A 17,341-nucleotide genomic window follows, 5' to 3' on the forward strand; every position below is an offset into this window, starting at 1 on the left:
GAGCAAGGTCACATTAAATACACATATTTTTAAATGGAGTTCGTCATGTGAGTCAATTGACAGAGACAATTACCCGGGTGACAGTTGTAAGTGTTAAGCCGTAGAAAAACACAGATACATCTACAAAATAATACATTTTACACCGCACATACATGTGCTAAATAGTCCGTGAATATGTTGACTTTCATATTTCCCCAAAGCAAGTGAACGCAGCGCAAACTACCACGTGACTTACATCAGCTGGTCTGAACGCGGAATTAAATGAAAACATGGTGGTTTTACTGAGCAGCTTACCTACTACACAGAGTCTAACAGTAAGTATTCATATCTTTATTCATGTTGGTATGTGTTCTGATTAAATGATGGAATAAGCTCGTTAATGTGTAACTGTTCCTGTAATCACACGAGAGTTACTGACTGACTTTGATCAAAAAAATCAAATTGTGATGACTGGGTGAGAGCATCTCTATTACAGTAGGTGTTGTGGGGTCTTCTGGGTATGCATCAGATGGTCCAAAGAAGGACAACAGTGAACCTGTGAGGTTCCTAGGGGTCCAAGGCTCATTGACTCATGTGGGAGGAACTACTGTAGCACACATTGCTGTAAAACTTGGGCATCCGTGTGAATCCCACTAAATCCACTAAAATACTTGAATCTATAATGCACCAATTTAATTGAGAACATTTTCATTAAAATAAAAGTCTAATCTCTCATTTCAAGTGACAATAATTCAATACGAATTTCTAATTATTTGTATTATTTAATTTGTCAATATATGTCAAAGATCTGGCATCAGCTTAATGGGTACCTAACGTACTCTTTAAACCCATGGGTGTTCCAAATAAGCTTCATGATTTGTAAAAAAAAAAAAAAAAAATCTTAATAATAAAACCAATAAAACATGGCTGATCAGATAGGTGTAACCATGGAAGCAGCTTCATTTTAACATGTCTTCTTTGGAATGGAGCCAAAAAATGTTTTATGCACAAAATGTAAACTGTAGTGGTTATTACTCATCTTTCAGTGGGTCTGTCTACACCTGGTATCAGGACCTGCTCACATGCCCCCTCTCTCCCTGGGGAAAAGCCATGTGACACAGATACTATACAGGAAATGACACTTTAGTTTCTAAACCACCTCTGCTCTGGTTTCCTTCCTCAGTGTAAAACATGCAGGTTTGCTGATGTGTGAGTACCTAGTGAGACAACTGAGCCTGGCTGATTATGGGATGGTAACATTGCTGAAGCTGTGTCAGGGTTGTTATTAGAGACATGGCCGTGTGTTCATTCATACACTGACTGCATAGATGATGTGCAGTTGTCAGAGTTGAATAGTCACTTCTGTTTCTATTGTACATAGTCAGCTATAGTTAGTATTAGAAATGAAATAGCTTAGTTTTGAATGACAGGTTCCCTGCTGTAACACATTTTAAACCCCTGCTTTAAATGTTCCTAACCCATTTAAAGCGCGGGGGGGGGGGGGGGCAAACTCACTTTAGTTTAGGCCACATACAGCTCAATTTGATCTTGAGTGGGTCAGACCAGCAAAACCGTTGCATAATAACCTATAAATAATATATAAAATATATAATACATATTATAACTTTACTATAATAAAAGCATCTAGTTAAAGGAAGTGTTCAAGCACCCTGATGAAAAATGTGCCATGACTTCTGAATCATGTTGCAAGTTAATTATTTCAAGTTGGATGTCTACGACCAGATCAGAAGCCTTCACTGTGAATTCTGAGAGAACATAAGTGCAGTAAGTTGCAAAGTTATCCAGTGGGCTGAATTTAACCCCTTGGCGGGCCGTTTCTGGCCCATGGGCCTTATGTTTGACCTCTGATTTAAACAGTGGTGGAACAACTACTGAAAGCCATTATTTAAGTAAAAAATTACTCAAATTTACTTAAAGTATTTGTTTTGTAGCAATCAGGCTGTGACTGATATAGTAAATACATGAAGTGAATACTGATGAGCAGACCCAAATAGAATAAGCAGTTTGTTTCTAGAGGTTTCAGCAGAGCAGTGATCCAGAATGAACATTTGTGGAATTTTTGCAGAATGTTTTTTTGCTTGTAATATGATTGAAAATATTCATTTAAGATTAGAAAGATAGTTTGAAATGAATCAGAGCTCACCCACATTGTTCTGGACATGGAAACACTGTTTTTGTCCACTGATATTAAAACGTGTCTTTTCCTGTCTTTGTTCATATTCATCTGTTAGCTACTTACACAAAGTCACATTTGATTGGCTGAACTTTTGGAAATGCCTTTGACACATTGTGAGCAAAGCCAAGATAAGACGAGAAGAGAGAAGGAAAGGAGAGAAGGAAAAAGGACAAATAAAGAGGCAAAGGCATATTATTTCAACTCGAGTCAAGGAAGGAAGGGAGGAAGAAGGAAGGAAAGGAGGAAGGAAGAGAGGAAGAAGGAAGGAAAGGAGGAAGGAAGGAAGGAAGAAGGAAGGAAAGGAGGAAGGAAGGAAGGAAGAAGGAAGGAAAGGAGGAAGGAAGGGAGGAAGAAGGAAGGAAAGGAGGGAGGAAGGAAGGAAGAAGGAAGGAAGGGAGGAAGAAGGAAGGAAAGGAGGGAGGAAGGAAGGAAAGGAGGAAGGAAGGGAGGAAGAAGGAAGGAAAGGAGGGAGGAAGAACGAAAGGAAAGGAGGGAGAGAAGAAGAAGGAAGGAAGGAAGGAAGGAAGCGAAAATTAGGTCACTGTCATTAGTTGGGTTGCCAGGCAACGGGAGATACGAGGCTAATCATGCTACTATTTTACTATTTTATAGGAAGAGAAAAGAGCTAATAATGTAAAAATACTGATGTTTATGACATATTTGGTATATAATAAGAGATAAATAAGCAATGTACTCAGGGACACAGGATTAAAAGTGGGAAAAAGTCATTTTCATTTCACCGGGCTTAACTTTTTGAGTTTTACAAGCAGTGTCTTTATTGGTGGAAAGTCAGCGGAAAATCTGCGCAAGTGTCGTCTAATTGTGCAAAGATTCCATGTGGGCCTAAGCAGCACTTTATAGAGTCAAGATAGAAATCTGAGGAGCAGGAAAGAAAAAAACTGTTCTGCAACATACAAATGAACTTTTCCTTCATCTTTGTATTTTTGTGAAATGTTGGAACTTTACTTTATAAACCATGTGAGGAGAATGTCTATGTCAAAATCCTGTGTGTGTGTGTGTGTGTGTGTGTGTGTGTGTGTGTGTGTGTGTGTGTGGTGTGTGTGTGTGTGTGTGTGTGTGTGTGTGTGTGTGTGTGTGTGTGTGTGTAGCTGTGTCACAGGGTGGTGGATGGACTCTGTGGACAGGAGCCTCCTCGTCGGGAGGATTACAGCGCTACCTGGAGCCTGAAGGAGTGGCAGGAGCTCCTCCACTCTCTGACAGCGTTGTTCCGTCTGGCTGCAGGGAACAACAGCTCTGATGAGGAGGTGAGACAAGAGCACACGAGTCAATCAAACACAATCTTTATTATTGTTATTATTATTATTCATTATCCAGGAATGTATCGATCATTTAGATTAAGCAATCAATTTGTTTAGGCAAGGCAGTTTTATTTATATAGCGCATTTCATACACAATGGCAACTCAATGTGCTTTACATAAAACAGAAACATTAAAACATACAATTAACCCCCCCCCCCACACACACACACACACACACACACACACACACACACTAATAATAATAAAAACAAAGTAGCCTACAGAAAAATAGAAAGACATAAATACAATGCTAGAATAGAGCATTAAATATAAGATTGCAGCAAAAAATAATAATTAGCTTTAAAATCATTAAAAGGACATAGAGTGCAAATGAAAGATTAAAATGTAAAGTGCTTTAAAAGAGTTCAATCATAAGCAGAGGGGAAGAGAAATGTTTTTAACCTGGATTTAAAAATGATTTCAGTTCTGCTGGTAGTCTGTTCCAGTTAAGTAAAAGCTGCTTCATCATGTTTAGTTTGAACTCTGGGCTCAACTATCTGACCTGAGTCAGTAGATCTCAGAGCTCTACTGGGTTTATATTCTACTAACATGTCATTCATGTATTCTGGACCTAAACCATTCAGTGATTTGTAGACCAGTAGCCGAACTTTAAAATCTATTCTATAGCTGACTGGGAGCCAGTGTAAAGACTTTAGAGCTGACTGGGAGCCAGTGTAAAGACTTTAGAACTGACTGGGAGCCAGTGTAAAGACTTTAGAGCTGACTGGGAGCCAGTGTAAAGACTTTAGAACTGACTGGGAGCCAGTGTAAAGACTTTAGAACTGACTGGGAGCCAGTGTAAAGACTTTAGAACTGACTGGGAGCCAGTGTAAAGACTTTAGAACTGGAGTAATGTGCTCTGATCTCTTTGTTCTGGTTCAAACTGGAGCTGCAGCGTTCTGAATGAGCTGCAGCTGTTTAATGCTTTTTTGTGGGAGTCCAGTCAGAAGACCGTTACAGTAGTCGAGTCTACTTGAGATGAAAGCATGAATCAACTTCTCCTGGTCTGTTTGAAACATAAAACCCTTCACTCTGGATGTTCTTAAGCTGATAGAAGCTGTTTTGGTGATTGATTTGATGTGACTGCTGAAAGTCAGATCTGAGTCTATCAGCACGCCAAGGTTTCAGACTTGGTCCCTAGTTTTTAGAGAGAGTGACTCCAGATGTTTACTGACAGCAATCCTCTTCTCTTTATTGCCAAAAACAATGACCTCAGTTTTGTCCTGATTTTAATTGAAGGAAATTTTGGTTCATCCAATTAGTTACTTGCTCTAAACAGTGACACAATGACTGTATTGGACTGTAGTCATCTGGGGACAGTGCCAGGTATATCTGTGTGTCATCTGCATAACTGTGATAGTCTACATTAGAGTTCTGCAGAATTTGACCCAAGGGCAGCATATATAGACTGAACAGAAGGGGTCCAAGAACTGACCCCTGAGGAACTCCACGTCATAGCCACTCGATCAGATTCATAACTTCCAATGGTCACAAAATAACTCCGCTCTTCCAAGTAGGACCTGAACCAGTCTAGGACTGTTGCGCTGAGTCCTGCCCAAGTTTCCAACCTGTTCAACAGTATACTGTGATCCACAGTGTCAAACGCAGCACTGAGATCCAACAGGACCAGAACTAACACCTTGCCTGAGTCAGTGTTCAACCTTATGTCATTTAAAGTTGAAGTATGTAACTCTGACACCAAGGGTTTAGAAATGGTACTGTGGCCCACGTTCAAAACACTGGAGAGAGCTGTTACTCCTCGCCCCCTCCCTGCCAGAGTCTACGTTCACGCGGGTTGCCAGTTGTTGGACGTGATCCTGCATGTCCTCCTCCGTATCAGCAGGTGCAGCTGAGTGCTGTATGATGCTGTAACCGTCTCCATGTTTCAAAGGCATCTCCTATACATACCCTGGTTTTGTTTCTCACATTGTCACAACGTACTTGAGTCATAATGAGGTTTTTTTTGGTTTTGTAACATCAGACATTATCTGCAGTGTTCCTAGCTGCAGCTCAGTGGCAACTGGCAACCTGGATGCTGAAACGCTACTGACTTGGTGATTGGTAGCTAGGTGGTGGGTGGAGCATCAGGCCAAAACACAGAATGACAACATAAACATTACTTGAGGGCTGCAACTGAGCTTTTCAAATGTGAATATTCTGGCTGGACTACTACTGTCAGTGATATCAGTGTTTGAAATGAACATGATTCCTTAATGTCTGGTGATATTTAGGGCAATTTTTTGATTACTTGGAATATATTTGTTACATACAGCTACTTTAACCACTTAACGCACGCTGTTCCGTCTACGGGACGGGACGGATGTTAGGAGGTAGCTACAAGTTCTTCTGAATGTTTTAAACACCAACCCTTAAACATATATATTCATGCCGTACATCGTTGGAAAGCTTAGATTCTCCTGATTCATTCAAGACCACTCACGACTTATATGGTTGCTCACAACCGTAATAGTATTAGCGATTAGCTCGGCTAGCCACTCAGCTAAGTAAGAAAAGCTATAATGCCTACATACCTTCAAAGTCTTCCCTTTATCCACAACGACCATCTTATGACTCAGGACTTTCTGTACAGCTCGCCAAGTATCCATTCTTGTGAAATATGAAATCCGTTTCCATAAAACCGGAATACTTTCCTCAATATGTCAACATGTATTTAGTCCAACACGTAACGTAATAACACAAATAACAAACCATATACGGTCCGTTTACGTCATTTCCTGACCTGCACGTCCATCTCAGAGTACACGTGACTAGATGTTTACGACCGTGAGCCTCTCCTGCTTCTGACGACACCACACACCAGCCAATCGGTGTTTAGGATTAGGCAGTACATGTCTCCAAAGCCAATGAGGACATGTGACCGACAACAATGACGACATGGCTTTGATTGACAGCTGTTCTAGCCTATGGAAATATTCGGTGAAATGAAGTTGATAACCTTTTAGCCAATAGTCAGAGGTTTCCAACGGTGTATGACACTAAGCTATTATGTTTGGCTGTCCATAAACAAACTCCAAGTGTAACCGGCCTGGGCGTAAAAGAGTTGAACCATATATCATTACGCACTCGGCATTTTGGTACACAGTTGGTTCTTCTTCGACTTGACATATGACTTATAGCAAAATAAACAGATAGATAGATAGATAGATATGGCCAAACAAACAAATATGGTTATATGTAATAATAATAATAATAATAATAATAATAATAATAATAATATGGCGTCAGCTTTCATTAGAGACCAAGATTTTGATTGTAGGCAAAGGGGATGTGAAGTTATAGGTGTTTGATTGTGGTTATACAGCTTTGGTAACCAAGTGTCCATTTGGAGTCTCCAAAAAGGACCTAAGGAAAACGCATGGACATACCTGTTGAAAAATAACTCTGAAAAATTCATCTTTTGGTCTTTTGACTCCAAATTTGGACTGCATAAAGCCAAGACCTGTGGCTGTGGCCTCATTGTGTCTATATCCTGCTGAGAGGTCCCTGAATGTCTGTACACATGTCATTGTAAAGGCAAACCTATGGGCGAGTAAACAACCCCATCATTGTAACCTCTGCCACTCTTTGTCAGTAAGTCACAGAATCACACTTTTACAAGAATCCTGAGAGTGTTTCCTTTCCAATGATACCAGACACATCTCTGAGTCTCAAACTATGTGGGATCTGTGCTGCTCACAACTTGGGCATGTCGTTTAGGCTAACAACATAAAAAACAGGGGCGTGTGTTAAGTGGTTAACACTCTAATAAGAGCTGTTTCTGTACTGTGGTTAGGTCGGAAGCCTGATTGAAATTTGTCAAAAAGGCCACTGGAGTTCAAGAAATTGCTAAGTTGATTAAAAACCACTTTCTCAACGATCTTGGCTATAAAAGGAAGATTTGAGATAGGTCTGTAGTTGGTTAACATGGAAGCATCCAGCGTTCTCTTTTTTAAGAGTGGCTTAATGGCAGCTACTTTTAGGGGTTTAGGAAACACACCTGATTTAAGTGAGCTATTTATTACTTGTCCCAAATCTGTTTGGACAGAGTTCACAATAGTTTTAAAGAAATCTGATGGCATTGTGTCAGGACAGCATGTTGATGGTTTTAGATGCTGCACTGTTTCCTCTAACTGTTTTACATTCTGACATTGCAGTTGAGTTATTCCTGGGAGGTCTTAGGGATTGCATCATTTTATTGTTTTGTTGATTTGTATCGATATTTAACCTTATGGACTGGATTCTTTCACTGAAAAAGCAAATTCATTGCATTTTTCTGTGGAAAGGAGTTCTGGAGCGATCTGTTGAAGGGAGTTGGTAAGCTTATCAACCGTAGCGAGTAACTTGTACTTGTACTTTAACTTTGTAAAATTACAAAGACTTTGTTTGTAGAGGTCAAGGTGAATTTGAAGTTTAGTTTTTCTCCACTTACGCTCTGCTTTCCTGCATTCTGTTTTTAAAGCCTTTACCATCATAGTGTTCCTCCATGGTGTTTTCTTTCTGCTCAAGGTTGTCTTAGTTTTAATAGGTGCAACAGCATCCATGACATTTGAGATTTTCCAGTTAAATTTATCCAGGAGTTCATCAACTGACTCTGCACTCACAGTTGGTGACATAGCTATAGCCTCCATAAACTTTGCACTGGTATTCTCATTTATGTACCTTCTCCTAACAGACACAGAGGTTAACTGAACATTTGGAATGATCTGTAAGTCAAAGAACACACAGAAATGATCAGAAAGAGCCAAGTCCTTAACATCAACAGAAGAAATATCAAGACCTTTAGAGATAACCAGATCCAGAGTGTGTCCTCGAGTGTGTGTGGGCCCTTTCACATGTTGGAAGAGGCCAAAAGTGTCGAGTAGAGCAGAGATTTATAAAATGTAAGAGTTGTTTTGACTTACCCACAGTTGAAAACCCATAGACATGCAATTGACGAATAATAATTATAATACTAATATTAAGAAGAAGAAGAAGGCATCAGTTTATGGATTTTTGGCATTCACACTTAAAAACTGAAATGAATGAATGAAGAAGAATTTATTGATTTTTAAACTGTCAACCATCTAATGGATTAATCAGGTAATTGTTTCAGCTCTATTTAAAGACCGTGTAAAGTGAATTCATACATTTTCTTCTAAACACATTAAATAGGTCATAAATGTATTTCTAAAAAAGGTGTAAAAAGCATTTCAACCATTTAGATTTGAATTGTGGAGCTAGGCTTCACAAACTGTATTTCAACATTTCTGTGTTCAGGATTTAGTGGGCGGGTCTGAAAAATCATGCAGCGGTGATTAGCATAAACCCGCCCCTGCTGCTGTAGAGGTATAAATACATTCAGCCACTCTACTACTACTACTACAGTCTACAGTTAGCCAGTTAGGTAGTGGCAGAAAGCTCTCACACCTAGTGTCCATGTTTCTGGTAGAGGTGGTGACTTTGATTGACAGGTGACACTTGGTAGGGGGCGGGTTTTCAGCGGACTCAGGGGGCACTCCCACAGTGTTTGGTAGCACAGAAAGAGGCTGATTTTTACACAACTTTGAAGCCTAATTTCATATATTTGGTGATTTTTTTAATCATTCAAATTTGGCAGGGTGGTTAACAACACACTTTTCTGTGGTATGTCAAACTCAGAACACATATTTATTCTTACTTTACACAGACTTTAATAGTACATAAAGTACATATACTGCACTGATCTGACAAGGAGGTTATTATTGTCAAACAGAAGATGATTCCATGGTGTGTTCAGAGTTGAAGATGAGTGTTTCCTGCTGTTGGCTGTGTGCAGGTGCTGGCCAGCCTATCAAATGTGAGCAGCAGCCATGCTGAGACTGTGCTGACGGTGCTAAAAGCCAGACGGGAGGAGATCCGGCGCGCTCTGCTGGACAGAACCAACTCCATCTCCTCCGCTACTCTGCAGGACTTTGACTGGCAGCTTAAGGTGAGTCACTGCTTTGCACTTTTAATGAACACAGTCAACACAAATTCACTGTGAACCTTTTTATTTAAAGAAATATGACTTGTTTGATACCTGAAAATGTGTTTATATTTGAAATATTTACTTTTTGATATATTTTAACATAAGTTTCTAAACGTATGATTGCACCCAGAGACAAGGCTGCATAAGTACTATCAGGGGCCCCTGGGCACTGAAGCTCATGCCCCCTTTTAGTTTATTCTAATTGGATAACGCTGCTGTCAGGTGGAAACCTTGTAGCTCCATATTTAGTTATGGACATACTAGCCTGCTGTCTTATTTCTGTAGCCTGACAATACAAAATAAAAAAGCACCATGCACAAATAAACATGCAGATGAAATACAATCATAAATAAAATGTGAACACAAATAAAAATGAAAAAAATAACAGGATCATCCAGTGTGGAGCAGGGAGAGCACTGTAGAACACAGACAGCCATTTCATCCTGCTACTACTATAATATACATGTAGCTTTAGTACTGTTGTACTCTGATAGTCTGTTTGTTTCCAGCAGCAGACACTCTCTGCTCTCTTTAAAACATTAGTCAGCTGAGCTCAGCTGATCAGTACCCAACTTAAACTAACTTCAGCTCAGTACTGACTATAGACTACAGACTGTGTCCAGCTGGTGATTATCTGGTGATGTTTGACTGTCTGCTCTCTGACTGTAACTGACTGCACCTTACCCTGCTTTTACAACCAGGGTTTCTTTCCCCGGTTTTCATTTTCTTTTAGCAATGCTGCAACATGCTGCTCTGATTAATAAGCATAAAGTGAGAGTGATAATCAGTGTTCACCTCAGCTGACCATATCTTCATCTTCATCCTCATCTTCCAGTCAGTGTAGTTATGGATGACTGAGTGTATGTCTTTCAAGTTTCATGTCATCAAACCTCTGTTACAGTATCGTAACATGAAGATTTATACTAGTATTATTTTGATTGATATAATAAGAGCACCTCTATGTTACATCCCTGAATGAGTTTTTAGAGCCTGAGAGTTTTCATCCTCTGACCAAATGCATTTATCTACTGTTACATTAGGAGAAATCATGTCTGGCTCTACATCACACATGTGTTCATTCTTTAGGTTTAACAAATATTTACAGCAGTTGTCAAGAAACTCATTGTTAGTGTCAGTGTCTATCTATGCTGTCCAAAATGAAAAGTTCATCTAGGGAGCATGAAATGAGTAAATGTGCTTTGGATTCATTCATGTGTTATGTACAGTTGGACATTTGTCCAAAACTAGAGGGAAAGTCCTCAATGTCATCAGGGTTTACCCACTGAGGACCATGAATATCCACAGCGAAGTCAGTGAAAACACTGGCTGTAGTTTGTCACATATTGTAGAAAGACTGCTCTGCATGACTATCCTTAGTGAGAAATATCCTCAGCAGACTGAAGTAAACTGGACGCACATTTAACCTGCTGTAACTTTCTGCATGGTGATCAGCTGTGATTGGTGAGAGTTCACTGAAATAATGTCTGAACTATGACACTATGACAGAGGTGGAAGAACATCTGGAGTATGTTTGGCATATTACCTTAAAGCACAGGAGTCACTCTGGTTCAACCACTTTATTGGCATCTTCAGCAAAGAATGTTTGTTATTTTCTACACAGCAAAGACACTAAACTTTAGAAGCATATTGCATTTACTTGAAAAAATACAAAAAAGAAAGAGCTCTGTGTTTCTGAATGAATGAGATCATGTTTCCTGTTTGATTTTTCACAGTATCCATCAGATCTGAAGCTTTCTGTCAACAACTGCAAAGTCCTAAGTTGCACAAAGTCAACAAACTAATAACAACAGCATCTATATGACTTAAAGACAGGAGTGTCTCCCAGTGTCTCAAACCCAAAACAAAATCAAACTGGATTCAATTAAACAAGCGGCCATGTTTGCTTCCATTAAATGAATCTCTCAAGAAGGGAATGAAAGCATCTGTTGTTTTAAATGATCTCCTTAATTCAGAAAAACAAATCTTTTGAATACAACACACTTCTGTACTAAACAGCACTGCACTCTGGTGATGACATCACATTACTGAACTGAACATGAAAGATCATCAAGCTTCTTTTGATCAGCATGACCTGCATGCATACTGTATGTTTCACTCAGTTGCTCTTTAATTTGTTATTTCTTATATTATTTTATTTTTATTTCAAAATGATATGCAGCTTCACATATGCAGCTTAACGTTTACCAAATGCACAGTCCTTGATAAGGAAAGTGTATAATCACATTTTTACATTTTTGAAAAACAAAAGAGCAGAACTAAAAAAAACCCAACACAAAACTGAAAATAAAAAAACAAACAAAAACAAACCAGGCTGTTCACATACAGTCACATATATACATTTACATATACATACACATTCACATGTTGTGACGGCTTTTGTATATAACCATTATTGTATATACTGCTAGCTAGCCTGGAGACATCCTGACAGTCACAAGACACACACACACACACACACACACACACACACACACACACACACACACACAAAAAAATACAGTCAGCCAACACAAAGGATGTATGCTTTAAATGGAAATTAAATGTCTACCTTAAGATAAAATAGATATTGTTTCAAATAAAAAGAAGAGACCATCAACACGTTTCTCTCCAATATTTAGAAAGTAAACACAACGCAATGTGAAATTGTGCTTTTCTTTGTGACTACGGATTCTTTTTTCAGTCCATAAAAAAAGCACAAAACAAACATGTATGTATATTACTCCAAATAAAACCAAAGCAGAACAGTCTCTATTTATTTTAGGATAAACACACAGTCAGATACATCAGTCAGTTGGATCAGAAGCAACAGTCATCTCTCTGAAAACAGACCTGGTGTGCTTGTGTGTTGAGTTGAGAGGAATGAAGCTATCTGTACACTGACTTTGTATTTATTATCATGTGTGTTTCCTGTGTATTTGAAAAAAGAGGAAGATATTTAAGGTTGTCATAATGTTGATTAGAACATATATCTTACTGTGAATTGTTTTACATGTTTCAAGTAATCCATCTTGTCACTGATTGAGCTGGAAACACTGTTTGATGAAGAATATCCAACAAAAAATAGTAAATAAAGTGATAGGTCTAATATCAAACAGTTGTTTTATTCCCTGTTCCTGTGTCTCCTCTTCCTCCAGCTGGCCCTGTCCAGTGATAAGATCTCATCTCTTCACACTCCTTTGCTTAGTCTCAGTCTGGATGTGAGGGAGAACGGAGCCCTCCGGCCCATCACCATGGAGATGAACAGAGAGGAGCTAAACACACTCATCAGTTCACTAGAGGCTGCTAATAAGGTAGACACACACAGAGCACACGTTTGCACAGCTATGGTTGTCAGAACATTGTATTGACTTCCATTCACTGTGGACCGCTAACCTTAACCTAACCATACACACCTCACCACACACCTTAACCTAACCATACACACCTCACCACACACCTTAACCTAACCATACACACCTCACCACACACCTTAACCTAACCATACACACCTCACCACACACCTTAACCTAACCATACACACCTCACCACTAACCTTAACCTAACCATACACACCTCACCACTAACCTTAACCTAACCATACACACCTCACCACTAACCTTAACCTAACCATACACACGTCACCACTAACCTTAACCTAACCATACACACCTCACCACTAACCTTAACCTAACCTCCATACACACAACTATAACCAGGAGCTCAGAAATTATATTTAGCCTCATTGTGAGTATTCTGTGATGATTGTCAATCGGCAAAGATTAATCAAATCAGGAATTCTGTATCAATACATGTGTTTATTCTAGCCTGGTTCGTGTGCATGCCTGAGACATGGACAAAGATTTGCTCCAGTCAGAGTACAAGTCTCTTATACCTTAACAGAGAGGGTCTGTCTCTTCAGTAAGCATTTGAAGCAGAATGTGATATATCCTTCTGAGGCACTGCCAGCTGTTCTAGTCTGATATCCATCATTGTAGACGTGCTAGAACGAGCGGCACCTATGATGAGCAAGACTGCTAGCTTATGTTAAAATACATACTAACAGATGTATAATGTAATACATGAAAAATAGCACCAGCTAATATTTTCACATTCATGTTAAATAAAGAGCTCAGCCACTGAGTGGCAGTATTGTGACAGTATGAAGCCAGAGCTGCACAGTAAAGAAGTGGAATATAATGTGTGATCAGTGTGCACTATAACTAACTGTACTGTCAGTCCAATCATCACAGCACATTAAGGATTAAGATTAAAACTTGAATCAGTGTGTGAGGTGTGAACTCTGTCCATGGTCCTACATGTTTGAGCTTTACTGTACAGAATGATGCACAGTTTGTTCTCACATTGATCTGCTGAATGGAGAGTTAAAGGTGGGTGTGTACCTATGAACTTGATCTATGACATCGCTACTAGATTGGAACCAATCATGGTCCAGTATGAAACTTGTAGTGATCACCCCAGCATTGCATCACTACTTTAGAAAGTTCATCCATTCATGTTTCCCACAGTCCACACCCTCAATCAACCAATCTGCCATTCAGCAATAACTGCCATCCCTGAAACCAAAGACCTGTCAAAAAAATGCCAGTGAGACAGACCAAACGGCCAGAGTGTAGGAGAGAGTGATGCCAGTTTACCCTCGGTTCTGATCCATGTTGTGGTACCCGCGAGTGGGGAGAGATGTTTTGCATTGCTGTGGATTTGGTTTGAATTTATGTAATTACTGTTTGCTGGCTATGGTTTTGTATGATTTGACCTTTCATTTTATTACTTATTATTTGTCAGACTTGACTCTGACTGGCACCCCACAGAACTAACCAAGGTCGAATCTGTTACAAACTTACACAAGTGTGATGTGGAAACTTGAAGACTCCAGTGCACACACACTGACTGAGAATTGACTTCACTGTCAAATAGCATGAAAACTTTAGAAATGAATGATGTGCATATTCACTGATTCTGTACTTTTAAATGAAGGGGGAGATTTTATAAAACATATCAGACACCAATTATTATTCCAATCAAAGCAGAGCACATATTTGAAGGGGATCTTTAAACTCACACACACCTCTCTCTCTCTCTCTCTCTCTCTCTCTCTCTCTCTCTCTCTCTCTCTCTCTCTCTCTCTCTCTCTCTCTCTCTCTCTCTCTCTCTCTCTCTCTCTCTCTCTCTCTCTCTCTCTCTCTCTCTCTCTCTCTCTCTCTCTCTCTCTCTCTCTCTCTCTCTCTCTCTCTCCCCCTCTCTTCTAGCATGATGATATGATGTACTTTTGTGTCTCATCCTGTTTTTCTAATATAATGAATCAAATGAATAATATAATGAATGTATTGTTTTTCTGTGGAGTCCATGACATCAGAGTTTACATTCATAAGAGACAATACATATTTATTTCTTAATCAAATGTTTTATTATTGATCTATAAGGAACATGTAATAAAGATATCATGTCATTGCTCAGCTATTTTAGGAAACAGTTGAGTTGACAGGTTCAGTTTACACTGTATGTGAGCCCTGCTCATAAATTTGACTTCTTCAGTGGGCATCTATAGACTTGGGGCTGAGAGTCACACACAGATCAGAGAAATCAGATTTGATTATGGTAGGATTTGGTGACCGTAAGAAAATATAGAATAATGCTTGACTTCTGTGCTGCGTCAATCTTTTTTTGGCCACTTGGGGGCAGAAATTTACACTAAGCAGAGGTTCTAAAGGGTTTCTTTGTGTTTGTGTCTTGCAGGTGGTGCTGCAGCTGAAATGATGGAATGATTGTGGAGCACTGATCTCCTTCAGATGTAAGACTGCAGGAAGTCCAGTTCAGTGACATCATGTCATAAGTATGAAGAGAAGCCCTTCCAAGCCTTCATATGTGTGGCTGACACACACAAATGATTTTTGATAATCAAGTCCTGTGATAAAACGTTCTCTTCTTTTTAATTCAGTCTAACGTGTGACTGCTTAACATTTATAATGTGTCATGAACATGTTGAAGTAAATGTTTTATTAAATCCTATTTGATTCAGTGGAAATAAACTCGAGGCTCCATTTATTTTTACAACGAACAGTAAAAAAACAGTTGCATATAGAGTTCCATGTGTGATGGTGATTTTGCCTCAGCAGTGTTTCATGTCTTCATACTGTGTGTTACCATCAGACATGTGAGTATCATAGAGAGCAGGTAGGCAATATAGCAGAGCAATAACATGAATTGTGCAACAGAATAAGACTTAAATAATTTTGTGCTTGTTTTGAACAGGAGATCATTACCTTTTCTAAGTCATATTGGGACCTGGGAAAGATAACATCACTCCTTCATTGGGACGGCAGAAATATATGTCATAGATTCACTTCAACTGATAACACTGAAGTAACTGCAGCTATTTCTGGATCAGCAGCTTTTACAGAGGCCATATTATTTCAGAGGCTGATATTGCAACGTTGAGTTTTGTGACTGCACTGTATTTCTGACCTACTGAGTTGAGTGTCTGTGTTTTTTCTTCCAGTGTGTGATAGCTGAGAAAAAATAGCAATGATGGCATTTCCAAAGCTGAAATATGTCCTGTCATCACATCCTGTTGTAGTTGTGCTCCAAATCACAACATGGTTTCACACTGTCCCCTAGAGGGGCCCATGGTTGCTAAAGCTCATGTTCCCTGCTAGGCTTTTGGTTACCACCAGCACTGTCCAATTACCACTGGTTAATCATTTTTCCCACACACTCATTGATACAGCCTAACCACAATGCCATATAGCCTGCTAATCAATAACCATTTGCCCAGCCATCAAATTGTCTAATAAATCAATCAATCATGAGACTTAAGTTTCTAGAAAATAATTGTAATTTTATTTCAATTGTATAATTACGTTGCTATCAGGTGGAAACCTTGTAACTCCATATTTAATTTTGGACATAGGTTTCTAACAGATAATAACATCTAAACAATGGGTCAAGCCTTGTGTTGTATTTCTTTTCCTCCCATGATGCAAGGCCCCTTTTCTGCTACAAGGGGATGGTGGATCCGGCCGTGCGCTTAAGGCCCAATCAGCAAACACCCTTACTGTAGCTGACGGACAGTCTGTCCTGAGGGTGACATTTTACTGCTGACAAGGCAAAACCCCCAGACTCCCACACAGTGTGAGGCAATTAGTTTAGTTCGCAAATGTGTTTCTTTAAATCCAGTGTACCAGAACACAATATAACCTCATGTCTGCATTATCAGCCCTCATCTGGAAGAGCAGTCCTCAATTAATATAGGTTTATGGCTATATCATTTCAATATGCTATATATTGGCCTTACATAGTTCATTTTATTTAATGTAGTTGTTCTTAATCAACTTAACACCAACTGACTGTTAACTAATATAATACACAAAGAGTGGGAGAAACACTGAAGGATTGACAAGGTTATTTTTTAAACTATACGTTTCCTTTTATCTTGGCAAATTCACTAAACTAATATATGGGATCCTTATCAAAACTGTCTGTTTATGTGTATGTAAAAAGATGTACATCACTAATATATCATTATGTATTGATATATACTGTATATTTGACATATTTGGATCAGCTGGCTTCTTTTTGTTTCATTTATGCTAGGTTCAGATCAAAGATGATAGATGAAAGTATTTCTACAGACTACATGGTTAAAGAGAGGTTTTCACTACCATGACAGAAATAGAAAGAGATAAGATACTGTAAGAAATGAAACATTTAAAGCCAGAAGAAGGCGCAGAAGTCAGCGAGCTCTGGCTGAGTGGATGTGACGTTAGTGTCGAGGCTGTGGCCTTCCAGTCGATTAGACAGCCGGCTGTCTGATTAATAGTGAGAATAGGCACAACTGCAGA

General features: G+C 39.2%; 1 protein-coding gene across 1 annotated transcript; it reads left to right on the forward strand.

The window, feature by feature from the left end:
- Nucleotides 1-190: 190 nt before the first annotated feature.
- On the forward strand, nt 191-15,516 carry commd8 (COMM domain containing 8). The gene is made up of 6 exons (XM_053335845.1): nt 191-314; nt 3,286-3,441; nt 9,291-9,443; nt 12,638-12,793; nt 15,237-15,304; nt 15,354-15,516. The coding sequence occupies exons 1-5, from the start codon at nt 270-272 to the stop codon at nt 15,255-15,257; spliced, it is 531 nt and encodes a 176-aa protein (XP_053191820.1). The 5' UTR covers nt 191-269; the 3' UTR covers nt 15,258-15,304; nt 15,354-15,516.
- The last annotated feature ends 1,825 nt before the right edge of the window (nt 15,517-17,341 follow it).

The sequence above is a fragment of the Scomber japonicus genome, chromosome 16, assembly GCF_027409825.1.
Source record: "Scomber japonicus isolate fScoJap1 chromosome 16, fScoJap1.pri, whole genome shotgun sequence".
Taxonomy (NCBI): domain Eukaryota; kingdom Metazoa; phylum Chordata; class Actinopteri; order Scombriformes; family Scombridae; genus Scomber; species Scomber japonicus.